Here is a 24,332-nt window from a genome sequence, read left to right on the forward strand (position 1 = left end):
AGCTGTCGCTGTGTAACTGCATCCACCTCTTAGAGGTAATGTGTTGTACTTATGAATGATGGAGTCTGTCAAGGGCAATCTGTACGAGAATTTGGCCTCATTTCTGAGAAACAGAGCTTACTGTGATCTGATTCAAAACAAAAAGTTATGTTGAGCAAATTAAAAATACATATTGTGGCCAAAAGTCTTTCTTCTTTTTTATAGTGAGCTGAAAAATAATTCCAGTTCACATACAGTAGACTTAGCTGCATACCTTGTTAAGTTATAAATACCATCAGAGAATTCCCCCCCCAAAATGAGGTGGCAAAGAATCCCTCAACATCTTTAGCCCACAGGGGCAGCTTCCAAACTAGATCTAGAGATTATTTTGGGCTTGTCTGGTTGGAGTTTGTCTCCATCCTGAGATGGATTCAAGTGAACATCTCTAGAGCCTGTCCCAGGGCTGCGCTGTCCTCATGGTGATGAGTAGGTGCCTTATGGCCAGAGTTTGCATTGTTGACACTTGTGCCTGTTGTCCCTTCACTGTGCATCTGAGAAGAGTCTTGTTCTGTCTTCGCTATAATGCCCTGTGGGGTTGCTAAAGACAGCAGTTACTTCTGCAGGCTCCAAAATTTTCTCTGTTATTTCAGACCTTTCTGTTGTGCCACATGCTCCATCATTTGAGCAATCTTGGTCGCCTTCCGCTAGCCTCCTTCCGTTCTGTCATTGTCTTTGTCTTGGAAGCCCACAACTGGACACACTGTGCAGATGTGGCCTTCCACGTGCCAAACAGAGTGAGTAACCCTCTCTAGCATCACTGTGGTCAGACACCTTTAGCACATGCATGCTGCTGATGATGCATAGTGCTCTCCTTATCTGCAGAGTTGCCTTTCCTGCCCCTTCCAGAGCTTGTTCACAGCCTCTTCTTGTGTATGTGGTTAGTCAGTCCTATTTGCAGGACTTTTCAGTTGGCTGTGTTAAACACCATGAAGTTTGGTTGCCTGTTTCTCTAGCTTGTTGAGGTTCCCCTGACTACGTTAGAGTAGTGTTATAATAATGTTGGCTGGCTGACTCAGCACCTTGGATGCATTCCACCTGCTCCTGCATCATACTAACTAATTTGTAACACTGTAGGTAGTGATTTTTTTTAGCCATTTTTAGTTGTATTCACTTACATCATAAAGTTGTGTGGTTTAGAAAGGGACAGAGGAACTGAGTTGAACTTGTATTTAATATCTCAGGTTCCAACCTTAGTTTGTTTTCATTTGTTGTGAACTTAACATTCATTTCAGACTTCTTTAGCAAAGAATTCAGTAAGAGGTTTACAGTTCCCCTGCAATCTGTACTGTTGTGTTAGTCAGATGAATCTATATGTTCGGTCCTATTTTAAAGTATTTGGTCATGATTGGTTTTCGTGTTGGCTTCTTAAAATATGTTCTGGGTTTAATAATTAGTAACAGCTCTCAGTAATACTTCATTTTAGGAATGTAATGTTTCACCGTAGCTGTTCTGTGCTAGTTAATTACTTGTGGCAGTGTTGCAGTTTTGTGTAGCTGTGCTGCTGAGAGGGTTTTTGTAAGCAGCAGTTACAGTTTCTACCAGCCTCAAACTGTAAACAACGGCCAATTCAAGGCCAAAGTGGCTTCTGACCCAGGGACGAGCCAATTGGAGCTTGTCATAGTGCCTCTGTGAATCACATATAGGAGGAAAAAAACTGCTGGCAGAGGCACTTTGCCACCAGAGAAAGGAGTGAGGAGATGTAATGAGCTGTGCAGACACCAAGGCCGATGAGGTCGGAGGAGGAGGCACCCCAGGTGCTGGAGAGAAAATAAAAATGCCCCTGCAGCCCGTGAAGAAACGCATGGTAGAGCAGGTGTCCCCCCCGTAGTCCATGGAAAAGGCCGAGACCCCACCTGTAGCCCGTGGAGAGGCTCCACGCTGGATGGAGCAGGTGGAGACATAGAGAAGATGCTGTGACCCACGTTGGATCAAGCCCCTGCCAGCACTTGCAGCAGATGGAGAGAAACAGAGACACAGAGATGAGTGAGAGAGAGAGATTTGTGCCGGAACAGGTTTGCTAGGAGGAGGCTTGCGACCCTGTGGAGGACTGGGACTGAGAGACATTGTGATTTACAACTGCCCGCTGTAGCAGTGACCCATGGCGGGGCAGCTGATGAAGAGATAAAGCCCTGTTGAAAAGGATTCACGTTGGAGAAGTTTGTGGAGGACTGGCTCCCATGGGTGAAACCCCATGGTGCAGCAGGGGGAGGGTGTGCAATGAATGCCCCCCCAGGCTGCGAAGGAAACCAACTTGCAAGGAACTGACTGAAGCCCCCATTTTCCCACGATGAGGGGGAAGAAGGGAGTGAAATCACAACTAGAGTGAAGTTTGCTAAGAAGGGAGCCGGTGGAGGTAGAGGAGTTCTAAGATCTGGAAAACAGCTCATGAAGTGACAGAGAACCCCATTTTCCCAGTCCCTGCCCCCCTGTGCCACAACTGGGGGGAAGAAGGGAGCAAAATCATGACTAAAGGGAAGTCTGCTTAGAATAGAGGAGTGGGGGGAAGGTGCTACTGAGAACCCCATTTTCCCCAGTCCCTGCCCCCCCCTGTGCTTCGAACGGGGGGAAGAAGGGAGCAAAATTCTGACTAAAATCTGCTAAGAAGGGAGTAGTGTGGCAGAAGTGTTTTAAGATTTGTTCACGCTCCTGACTCTGGTTTCACTGGTTTTTGGGGTGGTTTTTTTAGTGTAATAAATCAGATAAGGTTTTTTTCTTTCTTCACTCTGTGTTGAGTCTGTTTTGCCCGTGTTGTTGATGACAGGATGATCTCTCCCTGTCCTTAACTTGATTCCTAAGCCTCTCAATATATATTTTCTCCCCTGTCCAACTAAAAAGATAGACTGACTTTGCTGGGAATCTGGCCTCCAACCAGGGCTAAACCACCACAGCCAGAAAACCCAAAATATTGGTATGAGAAGATTTAATTAAAGAGATTGACATAGATAATAGAGAACTCTGTCCAGAAGCCTTTTCGTTTGGCTTAAGTAATTTTTCTCCTCAATACACATCCTACTTAGTCACAATATCTTTTTAGAGTGATGATGGATTTCATAAAGACTCTTTGTATTTTTGTTCAGCTTTTGGTAATGAAATGATGTGTGGTCCTTACGATTAGAAGAAAATAAGTGGAAATTGGGAGGAGGGTGGAAATGGGGAGTGCCTAAGGGTTTGGGATGTGATTATTTTTTTTTCTTTCTTTCTTCTTTCTTTCTTTTCCTTTCCTGTATGTTATGGGTATTTTCTGGCTTGGCAAAAGTAATGGAGGAAATGAGATGTTATATTTTATTACTAGGAGGCAGTTCAAAAATGCTGCATACAATTGCCCTTTGCATAGAGGCCTTACTGTAGCTAGTTTGGCTATTGATGTTCCATTACACGAGCATGAAATAGTGCTGTTTGTGCCAAATGGCCTTTCATACACAAAATGTGGAGAGCTGAAATGCAAGGGGAAAGTGGGAACAGTGCTTGTGTAGTGGTAATGGACAGTAAAACCTCAGTCGCCAGGGAAGAATTATATTCAGCGTGTTTAAAAAAAATAACATATATAAGACATATAACTTGCTATGTGTTAAGCTATCCAAAGAAATTCTGGAATGTACTTTTTAGTGAAATAGCCGTACATATAGCATGTGCATTACATAGTGACAGGCTCTCTTTTAGATTAACATCTTTTGTAATGCAATGTGATAGGAATTGCATAATCCTTTTACTGAGCGATAGAGGTGTGCATGTCGTCTTGTTTGATATGGTAGTAGTTCAAATTAGATTTGTATTCTATGAAATTCAAGATTATTTTCCCAGCACTTTGTGGATTTAAAGTCTTAACTTTTGTCGCTTGAAACCATCTTGTTTCTCAGTAGGTTTCAGGAACAGCAACTGTAGGAAGTAACTGTGAATTGCAGGTTTGCTGTATACATTCAGTTTTGTTTTTTGAAGGACTGAACACCTAAAAATAGATTTCCAGTACAGCTTACCGTGCAGAACAATTTAGGAACATAACAATGTCACAGTTGCAGTAGCAATTAATCATTAAATTCTGGAGAAAATAAATAGTAGCTTTTGAAATTTAAACTGCAGAAGATAGTATAGATTTGATCATACCTGGGAAATTTGTTTCATAGCTTGGGCTTACCACCAAATTTGTCTTTGCTTTGAGGAAATCTTTATACTAAGTTGTTGATTATTTTGTACGTGTGATTTATCTGAAAGTGTGGTTGCCTTTCTACATGACTTCTTCACAGGCTGTTGAGAAGAACTAGTAATTATTCCCTATATTATCCTTTTTCCAAAGCAGTTGTTTCTAGCAAATAGCACTTTATCTTGTACACGGTTGTGTTGATTCAGGAATAGGGCATTGGTAACCTGAGGGTGAATGCAGAATAATCTGGGGGTTGCATCCTTGATTTAACATCACGGTTATTGACCTCGTTCCTGCTGGCTGTAGTTCTCAAGAGCCTCATGGAAGATACCTGTCTTGTCACTTAGATTTATTCCATGTGAATGTTGTCTAATCTAAAAAGACTTAATTGGCATTGTTTATGTGTTAAATGAAAATACTAATGTAGATTCATATAATTGTTTGGTTACTTTAGGGATGCAGGAGAGGTAATAGCTTTTATTAAGTCAGTTGTTGTGTTTTGAGTAATGTTAATCTGTTTTCCCCGGTGGGAATACATAATTGACAAGACTTTTATTTTATTAAAAAATACCTTTGTTTGGCTTTACAAGAAAATTTAGTTACACTGTTTTTTTCTGATACATTTTAACAGCTCACTGCAGGTTTTGCAGGATACATGCAGTATTTACCAATGGTTTTTGTATCAAATATGTAGCTAGGAAGTTTATAAAATTATAACCTCTGGATATATTTTGAATAGGGGGCACAAGAAAAAAATGTGTTGCACTTTTCAGAAGTTCTCTAGGTCTCAATATTTATCTGCCAGTAGAGCAAAAGCAGGGCTTTTCCTAGCAGTGGATTACATCATCCCATGTTTGGTGTGAGAACCAACAGTATTTAGAGGGTTTAGCAAAAAATATACCTATCTAATTACAATTGTAGTCAAATAAATGCTAATAGGCAACTGATTCAAACTGATTCAAAACAAAGCTTTTGTACTGTTAAAGCATTTAAACATAAGCAATTCTGCCAGATACCACTTTTCATGACTAAAATTTCAGTAAGGCTTAAAAAGTCTGGTGACAGATGAAGGCTCCCTATGTTTCATGGGGCTTTGCTTATTTTCTGTTGTTAATTTTCCTGTTGTTGCTATACAGTAGATATCACCATACCTTGCACAGTGCATAAATTAAAATGGACAGGCATTTTGGCTCTGCCCAGCATAAGATCTTCATTTCCCATTTTAATTAATGTGATTTTGCTACATGTAGACAAATTGTGTTTGTCAGTTTAAAGAAATCTGAGATTTTCAGCTTATACTGATCTGGGATTCTTTTTCTCAACAGCCTCCCAGTCTTTGTTCTGGTGTCCTCTTACATAGACAGACACAATCTATTTAACCTCCTTGTTTGTGAGTCTGGTTACATCTATGTTTTCAGTCTTGCCATTTTCTGCACTAGAGCCTGAAACCTCAAAATGTCTACATTTATGTCTGGACACTTCAAGATTGGATAGATTACATAAGTAAAGAAAGTTAAATCTGTGTTTTTGTGGTGAATTAGAGAGCAACTGGTAGTGAGAACCAGCAGAAAGGAATTGTTCGGATAAGGGGACAGATTTTGGGCACAATGAGGTGGCTGAAATTGCAAAGGACCTAGGCTGGACTTTCATGCGGGAAAGAAACTTGCTGAGTTGGTTTGGAGTGAAGAGCAGGTGAGTCAAGATCGAGATAGAAGAGAAGGGTGGAAGAAATAGAGGGATAGCAGGGGGGATCATAGATACCCACAACTGAGGTCTGGCCCCTTTTACCTGCTACCTTACAGAGCGTGGGACCTGTTCCTGGAAAGGAGCAAGCCTTCCTCCCCACTGGCATGGTCACTTGTGAGCCCTTCTTTCCTCATTTTCTAGCTCTACTGATAGATGTCTAGGGGAAAAGGCGGGTGGCATTTGTGAATCAGATTCATTGAAGTTGATGGAGTTTGGTATTTTCAGGGCTTCTTTGTTTAATTCTAGAAAAAAAAAAAGTCAGTCTCTTCACGGCTCAGGAAATGCCAGCGCTGGGCTTGCCTTTGCAATTTTTATTCAACCTTTGGATCTACGCATTCTTTTGCATCGAGTAATTATCAGTTATTTTCTATTTCCCTGTCTTGGGAAAATATGGAAAGCCACTGAATCAATTAAATGCTGTGACAGCTGTGGTAGAAACACCCATGTGGAAAGTACTACCAGCTTTACAGAGCAGAATTGAGTGTGCAGTAAATCTGGAGCTCCTCATCAAGCAGAAAACAATATACATAGCTTTGTATTAAAGTGATTGCTCTTCAGCCTGGAACTGAAAGCTGCAGTGGCTTCTGTAATGCCTATTGAGTGTTCAAGTGTTGGGAGCAATTGTCATTTTTTCTAAGAAACCCGTGCTCCATGATTGCTTGAGTACTTGGCTTTGCTATTAATATTGTAAACTTTTTTTTGATACAAAAGGTGATTTTAAAGTATACGTGAGAACCTACATAGTTATCATTAAAATATATATTGCTATAACCAGAGCTAGAAAAACACTTTTACTGTCCTCTCTGCTTATTTCTGTAACTTCTCATGTGCTAAAGGCATTTCAGATTCTCTGACAGAACTTACACCCCATCTGTAATGAATACTATGATGTGCCAGTGAGGGATGGCTGGGTTATCTACAGGGTCTGGTAGATCACAAGTTTTTCTTTTTTTGTCTTCTTTCTTTTGTTGTTTTAGTCTTTTTTCTTTTTAGTCTTTTTTTCTTTTTTTTTTTGTTGTTTTGTTTACTGTTCTGCAGCTGACTGTATTTGAGCAAAGGATCTGTGTGTCCAAGGATGGGGCTGAGGTCCGAGTTTTAAAAGGCATTAGAGATGTGGCAAATGGGCAGAGAGGGAAATTTTTGGATGTGATGAATCTGAGAATGGTGTTAGGGGCCAGGGAGGCCAGAGGAATGAGCTCATTGGGTAGGTCAGGTGTGACGGAGGGGATAACACCAGCATGACACAGGGTTATGTGTTTGCTCGCCTGTTCATCTTGAAGATTTGCTCTCTCATATTTGTAGGATCTACAGCTTGAATATGGGCATGGTCCTCAGTGTGGCTACTTCCTGGGTGCAAATAAGTAAGTAAGCAATGTAATTTTCTGTCTTTAATTCATTCATAAGACTGTCTTAATATAAAAAAGACATGTCTTTTTCTTTCTCTGAAACTGATGTAGTAAAACATGTCAAACTTGTTTATATCAGTTATAATGCCAAACTCACTACTTATTTCTAAAATAATAGTAATTTTACAGAATTACAGCACTTCTCAGTGTTTGAGGCGCTGTTGGCCTTACTGTCTCTATGGGGCTGCAAGCTTCCTTTTAAGAGCCATTATCTTGTTCTGTTTATTAATGAAGTGTTCTGCATGAGAGGTCCCTCACAGCACAATTTTACCCCATCTAGGAGCTACCAGTTCTTTGACATAACTTTATGCCCTTTGTTATCTTGTAGTACAGTAGGAACATTCAATTATAGATGCTTTGAAAAATGAAACTTACCTGTCTCAAAGTCCTTTAACTTCATGTTCATACAGCGAATCATTTCATTGTATTAATCATGTAAAATAGTTTTCCATGTAATTCATGGTTTCCAGCCAATTTCTTAATTCACATTTATGCATGTCAGAATTAGGATGTCAACTTTGCTTTGCTAAATTAAATCATATTAAAAATTCAGAAAATCTTTTAAGCTGGGGAAAACGGGAATACTGACATCTTCTGAAATCCTATTGTTTCTCATCCCTGTATTTATCCTGCTATTCCTGCCCATCTGTGTTTTCAGACAAAGACACAAAAATGAAGAATTTCAGGATGTTACAAAATTTAACTAGGGGGAATGAATTTATTCCAGAAGGAGTTTAATCTAATCCACTTGTCAGTCTGATTTTTAAAACCTTTTTAAATTACGATTTTCTTGGATATGTGGACTTGTTTGAAGTACAACAAACAAGGATCACTGTAGCAATACATTAATAAATGCATATGAAATATGTTGTGTAAAAAAGAAAATCAACTATGTTCATTTGTATGTGGATATTTGATGTATGTTCTGAAAGCCAGCTGAAATATGCTTTGGATTATTTACTGATAGAATTATAGTATCATTTGCCCTGTGTTTTGATAATCTGGTCTATGTGCCACAATTAAACTCTGTTCTTATTCTTATTTAACGCTGAAGGAGTCTCTTAAAATCAGTTGAAGAAGAACTGCATCAGCGGTAATTCTGTTCTTTTTTTTTTCCTCTTGTCTGTTTCAGTTACTTGTGTGTTAATTTCTCTTGTCTGTCACAACTAGTTCTTGCTAGTCCCTGTCCTTGCTGAGAAGAGGCTTAGTTGTCTCAATGGCAGCTGTGCCTTAAACAATAATATTGATAAAAAGCTAAGACAGTAACATTCAGTAAAAGAGCCCCTAATCTTAGAATTTTTTGTAGTAGCCACGGTAATTTTTAATACAACTCAGCCATAGTACCTTGTCCATTTTCTTAGGGGACATGTGGCACATTTAGAAGATGATGATGATGATGCAGATGATGCTAAACAGTAAGTCCTTTCTTCTTGCAAAAATATATATACAAAAAAGCTGATTCTTCAATAGATTAAAATGGAAAAAATATTAAACTATATTATGTCCCTTATAACTCAGGATTCACTTTCTTCTGTAGCATTTTTCAAGGTAGACATTTAATGTTGATCCTAGATTAGATTACTAGAAGTTTTCTTATTCTGCTGATAAACTTGTGATAAACTGGGGGAGGGGAAAATCATGTCCTTGCTTGATACAGTTGTCCTTTTATCTTCCATTAACTCTTGGTATAGTTACACTTACCCCAGTCTCGGTGTCTTCTTTAGAACTGATGAGTGTATATTAAAATAAAGGTTACTAACAATTACATAAAATATATCTGTAACTCTATTCTCCAGATGGAGTTTGTTCTCAACATTTTTGGTTAGGAGAGTGCTTGAATAGGTGCTAGATTTTCCCATAGAACTGTCTCTCTTTTTCCACAGAAAGGACACGGTTATATGATTGCAAAGGCAGTATCAATAGGCATGTGTTAAATTAATTATGTTCATAGTAAATACCACTGGTATAAGTCTTCTTGGGCTCTTTTTGACTGACAGATGAAAGCTGAAATAATTTGAAATCCACAGCTGGTATGTGGAAATTTACATTCCTAAATATATCTGGGGGGGGAAATATATCTGGGTGGAAAAAATGCAAGTGAGACAGAATTCTTGTTTATTTTCCGTTAATGAATAATTTTCAAAGCTGTTGCTTCATACCAGAAACCTATAACACACACACATTATCTGTTGCCTGCATCTATCTCTTACAGAGAACCAAATCTCTCTTCTTGAGTTTCTTTTTTCCCTTGAGTTACTGCTATTATTTTGTAACAGAGAGAGTTTTTTACCACTGTACTAAGCGTGAGATACAGCCCCTACAAGAAGGGTGAAGCTATTGATAGTGTTGGATGTCAGATATGTGGCAAATATAACTTGGTTTGGTTCATGATCAACTTCTGAAAACATGAGAATGTTTGCTATTTGACAGAAGTGATATTTATAGAAAGAAAATGACTTTCAGTTAGTTTTCAGCAGGCTTTATTCCCTTGCTAATTCCTTAAGAAATTGGTCATGTTCCATTATTAAGTGGTTGTTTAAAGGCATGTCTGATTATGCAATTTACCAATAATATGAAACTCCCATGTCTTGCCTTGGAAGAAGTTGATAATGATACTCACTGACTTGCTTCCCTGCGTTTGGATAAAGCATAGAATCCGCTTTGCTTATAGCTGAATAGATCTTGGTAATGATCCCCTATAGCTCCATACTGCCAGCTCTGATCTGATAGACTTCAGTGAAGATGCTCTGGATGTCTGCGCTGCTGTAAGCCAGCTCAGCTGGGTTCCTAATGTCTGGGTGTTTTTTGCATACAGCTCTGTATCTATTAATTTTTGCTTAACATTTTGGGGTTCCCCCTGCCCCACCACTTTGTGCTCTGTTTGCAGCCAGAATTATCAACTTCAGTAATGTTCCAGGGCTTGAAACCTCTTGATCCCTACAGTCTTGGAAGCGCTTATGCTGATTACTTTTGTCCAGTGCTCTGAGGTCTGTCTTCCTCTTATGAGCTGCATTGGAAGTTTCAAACAGCATTGGCTTTAGCTGCTCCTGTTGCTGTCATCTCTCTGTGGATTTTCTTTCTTTGGTTAAGCAAGAAAGAACATGAGACGTTCCAATTCATCTGACCCTAAGGACAGTCACCAATGGTCTTACAAAAATATACTGGTGTTTTTTGCTGCTTTGCAGATTTCATCCTAGGTATTCTTTCCCTACAGAGAGGGCCTGAGAATTTCCTGTAAGGAAACACGGGGGTATGTCTTGAATGCCTCAACTTTGGATCAGATGGATTCTGCATCTGTGCTTTTCCATTTGGTAGGAAACAGAGCCCAAGGCTCTGCTGCAGTAAGTTGGTTCGTTGGCTCAGTCTCTGGTATCTTTCTCTGGAGGCCACTGAAGATTCAAGGCTTTTGTTTCATTTATATTCTGTGAGATGGAGCTGCAACTGAAGAGCATGTGACATCAGTCACTTTTCCCTTCAGATTCAAAACAAAAACTATGAGTCAGCCATAAGGCCTTCCAGTCCAAACTGATGCCACTGCATGACTCTGAAATTGGGTGATTCATAGCATCAGAGAATGCACACACTTCATGGAATAATTTAAAGGAAGAAGGAAAAATTTATTAATCCTGATAGTTTTGATCGCTCATTGAGCAAGCTTAAACTAGGTAAGAAGGGGGAAAGAAATATCAGGAATGCTGCTGGAGTCAGGCAAATGCTTCAGGAGACGTGGCTAGACTTGATAGGGGAAGAAGGTAAAGGCCAACGGCACAGCGATGGACTTGGGGATGTTGTTCCTTGTGATAGTAGGGAAAATTCTGTGGATTACCCTGAGGACTCTTCAGGGAAGGCACCATTGCCCATCCCTATGGGAAATCTTCCTCTGACCTGTTGAGGATACCCACATCTGCTGCCTCCCTAAAGTGCCTATATATGAATACGTGTAGCATGGGTAATAAACAGGAAGAGTTAGAGATCTCATTGCAATCACAGAGACGGGGGAACAGCCTGGATGACTGGCACGCTGTCATGTATGGCTATGTGCTTTTTAGGAACGACAGGCTAGGGAGGTCAGGTGAAGGAGTTGCTCTTTATGTTACAGAGCAGCTAGAATCTGTAGAACTCCACCTAGGGGAGGATGATCCATAAGTTGAGAGATTGTGGGTATGAATCAAGGGGTAGGCTAGTGTGAGTGACACTGTAGTGGAGGTGTACTACAGGCCCCCGATCAGGAGGAGTGTCTTATGAAGAGAGTACAAGTCTTATGAAGAGATACTAAGGGAACTGAGGAAAACAAGGCTGAGGGGAGATCTCAGCATGCTAGAAGACTTCACTTTGTAATCTGATAGAAAAAAAATGCTCTTCTACATACTTCAATTTTACTTCTGCCTGACTAAATGTTACTACTCTGATGCCTTACAGAAAAGAATAAAACAGAAAAAAAGGATTATCTAAATGAACATCTCCTGCCTTTGAATGACTGGCTTGGTGCTCACACATTCAGGCAGAGCTGCATTTTTCATGGGAAGTGACATGACAGGACAAGAAATTTTCTGAGTCCTCTGCAACTTAAGTGAGTTGTCATTCCAGGTTGAATATAGTCTGAAGGTTTTCCTCATATGATCCTTATGGTAATTATGGTTATTAGTCCACTGCTGAGGCAGTCCTCAAGCCAAAGTCACACAGCCAAAGTTAGTTTGGAAGAGAACAGAGTAGAACAGTGGTGCAAGTACACAGAAGACAAAGATTCAAAGCACTAATTATCTCTTAGGTAATTAGAATTTAGCCTCTAGGAAGAACATAATTTTCACAGAAGTGTTGCACCATTATGTTTGCAGATGACTGAACATGAAGCCTTTCCCAAATCCAAGAATTGAACATTAATAGGATGTTAATAGAACCAAAGGTAGCACAGAACCAGTGATTCAATATGCACTTTCAAAATCAAAGGTTTCTTTACAAACTAGATTAGTGTTACCACCTCCTCTTCTTGGATTTTAAATGGGCTTCTAAGGCTTGTCTGGCAGCCACCACTGTGCTCAGACTGGGATTCTGTATGCACTGGTTAGTACATAAAGTTGGAGAAGCTGCATGCACAGTGGGCTGTAGGCATCTGCAGACAAAAGTACGTTCTATATTGGCAAAAAATGACTAGCCAATTATGAATATTAAATCTATACTCCAGTTGTACTCTTCTCTGCGTTCAACATAACCCATGAGTCCATTCCCTCTGCAGTACGAGACTACACATCCCCATTTCATTTATTCTCTTACTATAATGTTGTGGATGTGTACTACAGGCCCCCAATCAGGAGTGAGTTGATAACGCAATCTACAAGCAGCTAGAAGTAACCTCGAGATCCCAGGCGCTGGTCCTTATGGGGCACTTCAATTACCCAGATATTTGTTGGGCAAGCAACAGGGCCAGTCATATGCAGTCCAGACAATTTCTGCAATGTGTAGAAGACAATTTCCTACTACAGATGGTGCAGGAACCTACAAGGGTCGGGCAGGTACTGGACCTTGTTTTAACCAACAAGGATGGGCTTGCTAGGGAAGTGAAGGTTGGGGGCAGCTTGGGACAAAGTGACCGTGAAATGGTAGAGTTCAAGATCCTGAGTGGAAAAAGCAATTCAAAAAGTAGGATGAGCTAACACCGATCTCTTCCGTCACCTAACAGGAGCTATCCCGTGGGCTACGCTGATAGAAGGTAAGCGAGCCTGTGAGAGCTGGCTAGCATTTAAACAGTGCTTTTTGCAAGCCCAGGACTGGTGCATCCCTTTGAGCAAGAAATCCAGAAAGAGTGGCAGAAGACCTGTGTGGATGAGCAGGGACCTCATGGGTAAACTCAAAGGGAAGCAGAAGGTCTACGAATTGTGGAAAAAGGGTCTGAGCACCTGGGAAGAATATAGGGGTGTTGTCAGGACCTGTAGGGACGTGACTAGGAAGCCTAAAGCCTGCGTGGAAATGAAACTGGCAAGGGACACAGAGGATAATAAAAAGGGGTTTTTTAGATATGTGAATAGTAAGAGGATGACCAGGGATAATGGGGGTTCCCTGCTGAACGAGGAGGGTGTGCTGGTGACAGGGGATGCTGAGAAGGTGGAGATACTGAATGCCTTCTTTGCTTTGGGGTTCACTTCAAAGGCCCCCTGGGACCATCAGACACTGGATGAAAGGAGTGTTTGGGAAATGAAGAGCTTCCCTCTGGTTGAGGTGGAGGTGGTGCAGGAGCGTCTCAAAGGGACAGAAATCCATGGGCCCAGATGGGATGCATCCACACGTGCTGAGGGAGCTGGCAGATGTGATTGCGGAGCCACTCTCTATCATCTTTGACAGGTCTTGGAGAACAAGAGAAGTGTCTGAGGATTGGAGGATAGCCAGTGTCAGTCTGGTCTTCAAAAAGGGCAAGAAGGAGGATCCGAGCAACTATAGGCCAGTCAGTCTCACTTCTGTCCCTGGAAAGGTGATGGGACAGCTTGTTCTGGATGCCATCTCCAAGCAATTGGAAGAGAAGAAGGTCATGAGGAGTAGTCAGCATGGATTCAGCAAAGGTAGATTTTGCTCGACCAATCTCATAGCCTTCTGTGATCTCATCACCGGCTGGGTGGATGGAGGGAGAGCAGTGGATGTCATCTACCTTGACTTCAGAAAGGCTTTCAGTACTGTCTCCTATGACATCCTGATAGCAAAGCTGAGAGAGTACGGGATAGATGAGTGGACAGTGAGGTGGGCTGAGAACCGGCTGTCGGACCGAGCTCAGAGGGTCATGATCAGTGGAGCAGTCTGACTGGAGAACTGTAACTAGCGGTGTCCCCCAGGGCTCAGTGTTGGGTCCAGTCCTGTTGAATATTTTCACTGACGACCTTGGTGAGGGAATAGCATCCACCCTCAGCAAGTACACTGATGATACAGAGCTGAGAGGAGTGGCTGACACGCAGGAACACTGTGCTGCCATTCAGCAAGACCTCAACAAGCTGGAGAGCTGTGCATTAAGAAACCAAATGAGGTGCAACAAAAGCAAGTGTAGAGTTTTGCACCTGGGAAGAAATAACCACTTGAATCAGTACAGGCTGGGGAATGACCTGCTGGAGAGGAGCTCTGCGGAGAAGGACCTGGGCATCCTGGTAGATGACAGGTTGGCCATGAGCCAGCAGTGTGCCCTGGTGGCTAAGAGAGCCAATGGGATCCTGGGGTGCATCAAGAGGAGTGTGGCCAGCAGGTCAAAGGAGGTGATCCTCCCCCTCCACTCTGCCCTGATCAGGTCCCACTTGGAGTATTGTGTCCAGTTCTGGACTCATTGGTATAAAAAAGACAGGGATCTCCTGGAAAGAGTCCAGAGGAGGGCTACGAAAATGATTAAGGGCCTGGAGCATCTCCCCTATGAGGAGAGGCTGAGTGAGCTGGGACTGGTCAGCCTAGAGAAAAAAAGACTAAGGCGGGACCTTATTAATGTTTATAAATATCTTAAGCATGGGATGCAGGGGGAAATGGCCAGCCCCTTTTCAGTAGTCTGTGGAGACAGGACAAGGGGCAATGGCTGCAAGTTGGAGCATAGGAAGTTCCACACCAACACGCGGAAGAACTTTTACACAGTGAGGGTGACAGACACTGGGACAGGCTGCCCAGGGGGGTTGTGGAGTCTCCATCTCTGGAGATATTCAAGACTCGTCCTGACTCCTATCTGTGCAATATGAGCTAGGGAGCTGCTTTGGCAGGGGGGTTGGACCCAATGATCTCTTGAGGTCCCTTCCAGCCCCTACGATTCTGTGATTCTGCCATGCTTTTTTCTCTGTCCAGTGCGGCACAGCTGATGAAGCTTGAATTTCCTGGTTATATAGAGGCTAGGAAAACAGAAGTAGTTTAGGGTGCTGCCCTGCATGATTTGTGGTGAGAAGCTGCACATAAACCTTGCAGCCGAAACCAGGGCACACAGTCCTGTGTACAAAACCTGTTCGTTTATGTCAAATCAGCTTTTTTGGGCTTTTTACATTTGGCTGCCCAATAACACTGTGTGTGGTAGCTGGCTGAGATGCAGGGAAGAATATGAAAGAAAATACAAATAGAGCTTGGACACATGTGACAGAGGGCTTAAGCTTGGTCCCTTGTTAGGAAAAGATTATTTCCACCACCATTGCAGCCTGAAGTGCATGACACAGTGTAACCCATTCTCAGAAAAAAACCCCTTCCAGCTTCTCTGAAATAAAAGCAACTGGTAAGATGTCGGGATAGAAACTCCTGAAAAGAATGAAGCAAAGCAGATAAGTTGTTGGTCTGTAAACAAGCAAACCGTTATCTTAGTATTTGGATGTTTTCCCAAACCTTTGGAACATAATTTAAAAATAAGGAAAATACTGTGCAAGAATGTCAAGTTTTCACAGCTGTCTTCCTAATTTATTTAATGTAAAAAGTTTTATGTTCCAAACGATTAGGAAACGGGATAGTATAAGGATTTAATTTTTTTTTTAATGCAGCATATCAGAAAACCATCAGAGCAAGAATGTTTCTGTAACTCCATCTTTCTTGTTTCTTGCTGATACGTTGTGCTGTTGAGCTGAGCTGTTGAATTGTCGTTGTGTGAATTTGTTTTTTCCCAAGATTTTGGTTAAAAAAGAAGGAAGGAAACCCCTCCCCCCCCCCCCCCCCCCCCCCGAAAACAACAGCAACAAAACTCACAAAAACACATATCACCCCCATCCCCTGAGAACAACGCAGAAAGTAGGCTAGCTGTCCGTTGCTTTCTGAAGAAGTTGGTGATAAGTTTTTCAAGGAATGCTGTTCATCAGTTCTCTTGTAACTCCCCTTTGCCATATATACCTACAGGTTGCCCTTTATAAAAGCTCACTGATGTCCTGAATCTTTGTCCTCTCAACAGAGAGGCCGTGGGCTGCATCTCCCTACATTTTTTTCTGCAAAACTATGTGCATCTTCAGCAAATCGAGTCATGTCACTTTGTGCTCTCCAGGGAAGATCTGTGGTATGCACAGCAACAACAAATCTTTGAAAGTATTCATGATGCGCTTGTTTGGATATAATCATGTTATTGACAAGTTAATGGTGTTTGGATAGCATTTTTAAAAACCTGTATCCTGTTGAAGAATGTGAGGTTCAAAGAGCTACACTGGATAGCAATGTGTTTTCTTTTCTCTATAGTGCTACAATGAAACCTAAAGTGCCACCTCCTTTACCACCAAAGGTAAGTGAGCAAAAATAGAAGAAACTTTGTAGTTTTTTGGTTTGGGTTGGGTTTTTTTGTCTGGCTGTCAGTTCCCCAGGCAAAAACTGCAGCCTTCTTTACTTACCCTTCTGAACTGTCTTTTCATAACTGAAAAGGATTTCACAAGCAACATTAGTGCAGCCAGTGTCTAAACAATTTTGCCCTTTTTGGTCATGTCCCCTATTTGGGATTCTTTACACTAAGTTCTGGCTGCATTATTGAATGCTCCTTAGTTTTTGTCTGGTTTGGTTATCTGGAGTCATAAGCAGTAACATTTCCACATACCCAGTAATTGTTTAATGCGTGACTTGAATATAGTGATTTTTGGATTCGTACTTTGTCAATAACAAGGTTTTTTCTTACCACTATGCATTTCCTTCTAGTTTGTTTTCATGAAAGATATTTGCATGGCAAAACATACTGCTTTATCAATTTACTTGTGGAAATTCCAGAATTCGGATGTTGCATGTGTTTGGAGTTTTTTCTCATTGAGAAATGCTCTGAATTTTTTTCATTATATTTTTATTATTTCTGTGTCTTTTTCAGCCAAAATCCGTCTTTATCCCCCAAGAAATTCATTCTGAAAATGATAATCAAGGTACAATCAAGAGATGCCCAACATCAGAGAGTCCAGCAAAATCTGCGTCTCAAGTTCCACCTAGACCACCACCTCCTCGGTTACCTCCACAGAAATCTAATGCTTTAGGTAATAAGACTGATGCTAAAAAGTATACAGATGTTTCTTAAATAGTCTAGTGTGATTTTAATTCTATGTCATCACCTATGCGCACATCAAAACATAATGTGGTAATTTTTCTGTGGTGGGCACCTAACAGAAATTACATGAAAGCCAAAAGAAAAGTTCACAAAGAAAGCATACACTCTTAAAAGGGTCAAATGTACTTTCTAGTAAAGTCACTGATACAACTCCTCCTGATGCCATTGGTGACACAATTGCTTTGCTAAGCAACAGACTTATGTAGCCTATCCAGATTGTCACAAGGAATAAAAAATTTTTCCTGTATGCAGGTTTCAGGTTCTGGCCCTGTGTTGTCATATTTGATGTGTCAAGAATAGAGTGTTGCTTTAAAAATTTGCTTTTATATGTAACGAACTGAGTTGGGTATCGATAGCAGATGATTGTGTTTGCTTACTGTTTGTACAGGCTGCTCCTTTTATGCTTTTGTTAGTCTGATGCTTTGAGAGCTTTCCTGGACTGGCTTATGTCTGACTCTTAATTGGTGCTACATGTGTAGTACTGCACTCCACATGTCACAGATTTGACTGTAAGGCTTTAGACCCGCTTCTGAGAAATGCTTTAAAGATATTTATAAGGAAATTTATAGCCAAGATTTTCATAGAATTATAGAATGGTCTGGGTTGGAAGGGATGCTGAGCATCATAGAGTTCCAACCCTCCTGCCACAGGCAGGGCTACCAACCTCCAGGCCTGGAGGTTGCCCAGGGCCCCATCCTACCTGGCCTTGAATACTTCCAGGGATGGAGCATCCACCACCTCTCTGGGCAGCCTGTTCCAGCACCTCACCACTCTCTCTGTAAAAAAACTTCCCCCTAATATCTAATCTGAACCTTCCCTCCTTCAGCTTTAATCTGTTCCCCCTTGTCTTGCCTTTATCCATCTTTTAAAAAGTTGATTTCCTCCTGTTTATATGTTCCCTTCAGGTATTGGAAGGATACAGTGAGGTTCCCCTGCAGCCTTTTCTTCTGTAGGCTGAACAAGCCCAGCTCCCTTAGCCCTCTCTTTGTAGGTGAGGTGCTCCAGCGCTCTGATCGTCCATGTGGCCTCCTCTGAACCTTCTCCAAAAGTTCTACATCTTTCTTGTACTGGGGCCCCAGATCTAGACACAGTACTCCAGATGGGACCTCACGAGGGCAGAGTAGAGAGGGACAATCACCCCCCTGTCCCTGCAGGTCACCCCTCTTCTGAGGGGGTGGATACGGTTGGCCTTCCAAGATGCAGGAGCATACTGCTGGCTTATGTTAAGCTTCTCATATACCAGAATCCCCAAGTCCTTCTCAGCAGGGCTACTTTCAAGGAGCTCTTCTCACAGTCTGTATATATGTCTGGGATTTTTCTACCCAAAGTGTAATGCCTTAAACTTCACAGTGTTGAATCTCATTAAGTTCACCCAGGATCACCTTTTCAGCCTGTCAAGATCCCTCTGGATGGCTTCCTTTCCTTCTATTGCATCACCCACACCACTCAGCTTGGTGACATCCACAAACTTACTGAGGGTGCACTCAATTCCATCATCAATGTCATTGATAAAGATGTTAAAGAGAACCAGTCCCAAGACAGACCCCTCTGAGTGGAAGGTAGAAGATGACTTTCTAAAATATGAATCTTTCCAGGTAATGGAGTCACTTCTGTACAACTAAATGGTGAAAGAGAGGGATCACCACATAAACAGAATGAAGCTAGAGATACTATCTTTTCAAGGAAAGAAAAGGAAATACTGGTAGGTATTTAAGCTTCTAAGTATTATTTTAAACTTGTCTCAACTGTTTTACATGCACTGTGGAAAGGAGTGGGTATGCTCTTTAGTATAGAAATGATGCTGGATGGTATCTGTTTACCTCAAATCAAAGCAGTTTTGCTAGGTCATCTAGCAAAATGTGATACAGTCTTAAACTGAAGCGTGAGTCGGTATTTAATTTTATTTAGAAACTAACATAATCATGGATATATGAGACTGACTTGCTTGTATTCACATACTTGAGAGACATGAAACGATAGCGAGATCTTGTGGGAGTGATGTCCCATCTTGCACTTTTTAAACAAATTAGGAAATTGAGGAACATGCTGCCACCTGATGGCTTGCTGGAGGATCAGACTGGCCCTGGGAAAGGAGCTGAATTGGGCCTGTTCCCAAATGAGTCGGCCTCCTATCCCAGATCTAGGCATACAGGATTTTGGCGTTCAAGGGAACAAAGATGGAGGGTTCAGATATGCCAGCGGTGCTGGCCTCTGGAGCACCAGGTTTCAGAGTTTTGTAGCTTGGATTTGAGGTCAGACTTGAGCTACGTATATTCATGTGAACTTGCACTCGTGGATAGAATGCGTTTTTACACCACATGTAGTGCGATCCAACTCTGAACTGAGGAAAAGGAATATTCCTGCATCCTTTTCTCCTCTTCCAAGCGAGTGTTTTCAGTCAAAGTAGCAGATGGGTTCCAGAGTGATCACTATTATTATCATGCAAAAGTGGGACTGAGATAAGGGAGAGTCTTTAGTTACATCAGACTAAATGTAACATGAAACCACATTCTGGGGGGCCTTCTTCTAAGGATGAGTTTGGAAGTGTTGCTCTCTTAGGAGAAGTGAAGAGGAAATAGAGCAGAAACACTGTATGTATTTTTGGTTTGTTTTAAGGAAGTATACTGGCAGCACTTTGGGAAGTAGGATTTCCTGAAATGCTTTGAACTTGACATTTGAAATTGCGTGTTTAAAGTTTCCTGCATTACCTGTAAAATGCGTACCTGGAGAAGCATGTGTTTACTAGGAGAAATTGATCCTCCTACAGGAAAATGGGTCTAAGTATTGACTCATAGAGTTTAATGCTATTTGCAATATTGAACAATTGCTTGCTTAAAGTTTGGATGTGACATTCTTTTAGGCATCATCAGAATGTGACAACTTTGTGCAATAGACTCTGCAGACATTCCATGGTATTAGGGAGTCATAGTAGAGGTTTTAATGAAAGAAAATGCTACTGGTAGTTTGTGGTATGTGGTCATAGAGACATGTGGTTGGCAAACTTGTAGAGTATTACGGAAATGTCAGTTAAAGGGAGGTTTCTAGCCTAACATGATGTTTAGAACTGGGACGATAGCCAAAGCTCAGCCGTGGGTTTCAGATCTAGTGCATGTGGCATTGGGCACAGCGGAGTGTCCCAGTAGATGCCCAGTGCCTCCGCTTTAGTGTAGTGTAGAAATACACAATGCAACTCTGTTGTCTTTAAAAATTTTCAGGGGGGGTGTTGTATCTATTTATTTTGTAGATTTAAGTATCAACTTTTTTTTTTCTCCTCAATTATTTATCAAATGCTGTTAAGCAGCATTCTTAACAACAGGTTTTTTCAATTTGTATTTTGGTTATGCTGTAGTGTTGGGAGAGAATATGCTTGTTCATGCTTATGTGCACCTTTGAGTGTAAACATACTTTTAAACTTTTATTTTCTAGAAACCAATTAGTAATGGCCTTCCTCCCACACCTAAAGTACATGTGAGTATTACTGAGTCATACAAGTGCATGTTGGAAGCAGAATGCTACTAAAGCTGAGAGAGTACATGTTTGGAAATTGTGGTATTTTCTGAAAAAATTACAAAAGCCAGCATCTCTTAGAAATGTTAAGCCACAGGTATAATCTTTCAGAAATCACCTTTGATTTTGTGCACTTGATGTAAATATTGGAAGCTTTTGTATTTGCCTGTTTCATTAAAAAGTGAATGAGAGTTCTGTGATTAATGTCACCGAAGTATTTTCAGCGTACTGAAGGTACTTACTGATCCAAGAACCTGATGCCTCTCAGGAATTGCAAATACTGTGTAGCTCTAGGTTTCAAAATTTCTGAAGATAGCATTCATAGATGCCTTAGGACTGGAAATAACTATATTCACCTTCGTAACATAAAGCAAGCTAGAATTTCATGGTAATACCTACATGTCACTGTGCTTTAGCCAGCACTGTCATCAGACCATGTTTCGGCCCTCACCACTCACCTCTTTGTATGCTGGAGTTGTAGTTGTGCTGTTCTGGAGATGGGGGATTAATCTGACTTTAACCTTTTTGCTGCATTACAGAATTGCAGGGGTTGGAAGGGACCTCAAGAGATCGAGTCCAACGCCCCTGCCAAAGCAGCTCCCTAGCTCATATTGCACAGATAGGCGTCCAGACAGGTCTTGAATATCTCCACAAATGGAGACTCCACACCCCCCGGGCAGGCTCCAGTGCTCAGTCACCCTCACTGTGGAAAAGTTCTTCCACATATTGGTGCTGGATTTCCTGTGCTCCAACTTGAAGCCATGGCCCCCTGTCATGTTTCCACAGACAGGACATTCTTAAGCTACATCAGTTTCTCATCTTTAGATAAGAAATTAAATTGCTACAAGGATGTATAAGTGCAGATTGTATTATTTTTTTGCTTCCTACCTATTTTGGAGAAGCAGGACAGGTTAAGGTAGATGGCACACTTCTGTTCGTTAGAACTGTCATCTACTGCATAAATGCACAGGATTGTTCCAGAGCTGTGAATTCTTTATATGTGTAGCATTGTCGGTGAAGGTCAGTTGTCTTATAAACGAAATATTAAACTAAATGCATGACCTAAGTGCATGGCCTAGGAGTGCATACTTTAAACTAGTGGAAAAATCCAAATCATCTTAGAGAGTGGATAGGTTCAGTGACTGGAGTGAGAGAAAGAGTAGAAATTAAAATAGCTCAGAATGAAGTTAAGTGTTTAACTTCTGCCACAAACTTCAGGAACAGGCCATCAGAGAATGACTGTGAGTTGCTAATACAATGAAGCCTTAAAAAGGGACTGGTTAAAATGGGGTAACTCCTGGAGATAATCAAATGAGTCTTTGGGTATTGGGCTGCTCTAGGCTTTTCCACACATCTTTGTAGTGCGTAATCCTCTGGTTCTGCTGGTCCTCAAGTTAGAAATTTTCCCCTCTTCCTCTTCCCTTACCACACTCCACCTTTAATGTTTAACAACCATTCTGTTAGGTGTTGAAGACTGGTTTGACACTTACATGTTTCTCTCTGCTTATTGAATCCATCAACTGGAAATAATGAAAACTTGGGTAGAAGGGATTTTTTTTTTCCTCAGGTCATTGGGATTACTGGAATTTTACTTTCTTCTATTGTGGAACATGTTTGGCATCCTAACATCATCTGGGAGTCTTATTTAACAAATAGCCTGCTACTGCCTGTAAAACTTTGTCAACAGTTTAATCTCTTTCTTTGGTATATCATTGTTCTGATTCTTGTTTTGGTTTTGTGGGGGTGTTTGGTATCTTTTTATGGTTGCCTGCGGCTCTAGAAATTTTGTCCAACTTACACTAACCAGGCTGGGTTGTTATGAATGTTTCCCTGCTGCGTTAGGTGAGAACAGGGAGACCTGTCAGATCTTAGCAATGAAGGAATGCCCTGTCTGCTGGAATCCTCCCAAGACTGAAATGCCTTCATGGCAGCAGCCAAATCAAACAGCCTTGCTTCAACCTTTTATTTCCTGTTCATCAATTTTACTTTGTATTTTAATTTGTTGTTTCCACTAGCAACTCAGTTTAATAATTTGTCTGATTCTCAGCTGTGTCCTTGAGATGTTTTGTATTTAGAGATGATACCCTCAGGCTCCACTTACCCTTCTGAGGCATTTGCAGCAGCATCTTGGCTCTACAAGCTTCTTGGAGATCGGAGCTGAGATTGGCCAGAGGAAAATGGATTGTCTCTTCTGATTTCCATCTCCTCCTCCTTTGCTACCCAACTTACACTGTAGAGCTCAACTAGAACTTAGCAGTGAGCACAGCTTTCCTCCACTGTGCAGTATGTCTTTCAGTACTTGGAAGGCATCAAGAAGAATTTGTAGCTGGGGACAGTAGAAGCAGAAACACTTTAACAGTACTTCGAGTATCGTCTGGTGTATTTTCTATGGAGTGCTTTTCAGTGCCCTGGCTGCTTGGGAAGAGGTTTCAAGAGCTGTCCAAAAAAAACCCCTGTGTTGTTTTTTTGAAATCGTTCCTCCTTCAAAATTCTTGCTGCCAAGGGAATTTGCAACATTGAAGCTGTCAGTACCTTGAAGTCACCCTCTGTCAGTATATTTTCATATCCTTGCCTCGCATATAGTTATCTTTTCTCTCACATCTGCTCTTACCTGCAGAATGATCATCTTGTCTAGCAAGTAGTCAGCTCCCTGCCTCAGTACTCGTACTTCTGCAGTGGTACTGGCAGTGCTGAAGTCTTTCCCCTTGCCTTTGTGCAGTAGGGTTTTTCATGTTTTGCTGATGACCTTAATTAATTTTATTCTTAGAATTACACAGTGGTTTGGGTGGAAAGAACCTCAAAGATCATCTAGCTGCAAGCCCTCTGCCATGGGCAGGGATGCCCTCCACTAGCCCAGGTTGTCCAAAGCCCCATCCAACCTAGCCTTGAACACTGCCAGGGAAGGGGCAGCTTCTCTGGGCAGCCTGTGCCAGGGGAAAAATCTCTTCCTAATATCGAAGCTAAGTCTCCCTTCTTTTAGTTTAAACCCATTATCCTGTGTTATGTCACTACAGTCCCTGATAAAGAGTCCTTCCTCAGCTTCCTTATAGGCCCCGCTTTAGGTACTGCAAGGCTGTTATAAGGTTTCCCCAGAGCCTTCCCTTCTCCATTCTTCCCTCACATAAATGTATATGGACAAACTCATGGACTTCATTATAGTGATGTGAGAGCAAGAGATGTCTGAAGCACAAAAGGGTCTAATTTCTGCTGCTTTTCATTTTAAAGGGTCAGTTATGAAGTTCTTTTTCTTATTAAACTGAACTATGTTCAGAAGTGACTGCAACATCTGCAGACTTTATTTGGCATCAGTTCAACACAAAAAAAATCCCACAAAATCAAACCAACCAAAAAAAAAAAGTCAAAACATTGGCATTCTGTTGTAACTGTATTACAGACAGTTGATTACAGGTGATCCCTGCTTATATTCAGGATGCCAGCCCTTATGAAGTATTCTTATAAATACAAGTGCTTGTGCTTCGTTGGGGGAAGATGGAGGGATTGGTTA

The 24,332-nt window shown here is 41.4% G+C and overlaps 1 protein-coding gene across 2 annotated transcripts in view; it reads left to right on the plus strand.

Moving 5' to 3' along the window:
• The window catches only part of MAP4K3 (mitogen-activated protein kinase kinase kinase kinase 3), a 93,263-nt gene that overhangs the window by 44,090 nt on the left and 24,841 nt on the right, over positions 1 to 24,332 (plus strand). For both annotated transcript variants that reach the window (XM_084260966.1, XM_084260967.1), the window contains 7 exons: positions 7,226 to 7,284; positions 8,384 to 8,422; positions 8,691 to 8,744; positions 16,480 to 16,522; positions 17,090 to 17,249; positions 18,916 to 19,022; positions 20,747 to 20,788. In XM_084260966.1, the coding sequence (XP_084117092.1) occupies positions 7,226 to 7,284; positions 8,384 to 8,422; positions 8,691 to 8,744; positions 16,480 to 16,522; positions 17,090 to 17,249; positions 18,916 to 19,022; positions 20,747 to 20,788 (504 nt within the window). The remainder of the gene's footprint in view (positions 1 to 7,225; positions 7,285 to 8,383; positions 8,423 to 8,690; positions 8,745 to 16,479; positions 16,523 to 17,089; positions 17,250 to 18,915; positions 19,023 to 20,746; positions 20,789 to 24,332) is intronic.

This window comes from Gallinula chloropus (genome assembly GCF_964237585.1).
Source record: "Gallinula chloropus genome assembly, chromosome: 3".
Lineage (NCBI taxonomy): Eukaryota > Metazoa > Chordata > Aves > Gruiformes > Rallidae > Gallinula > Gallinula chloropus.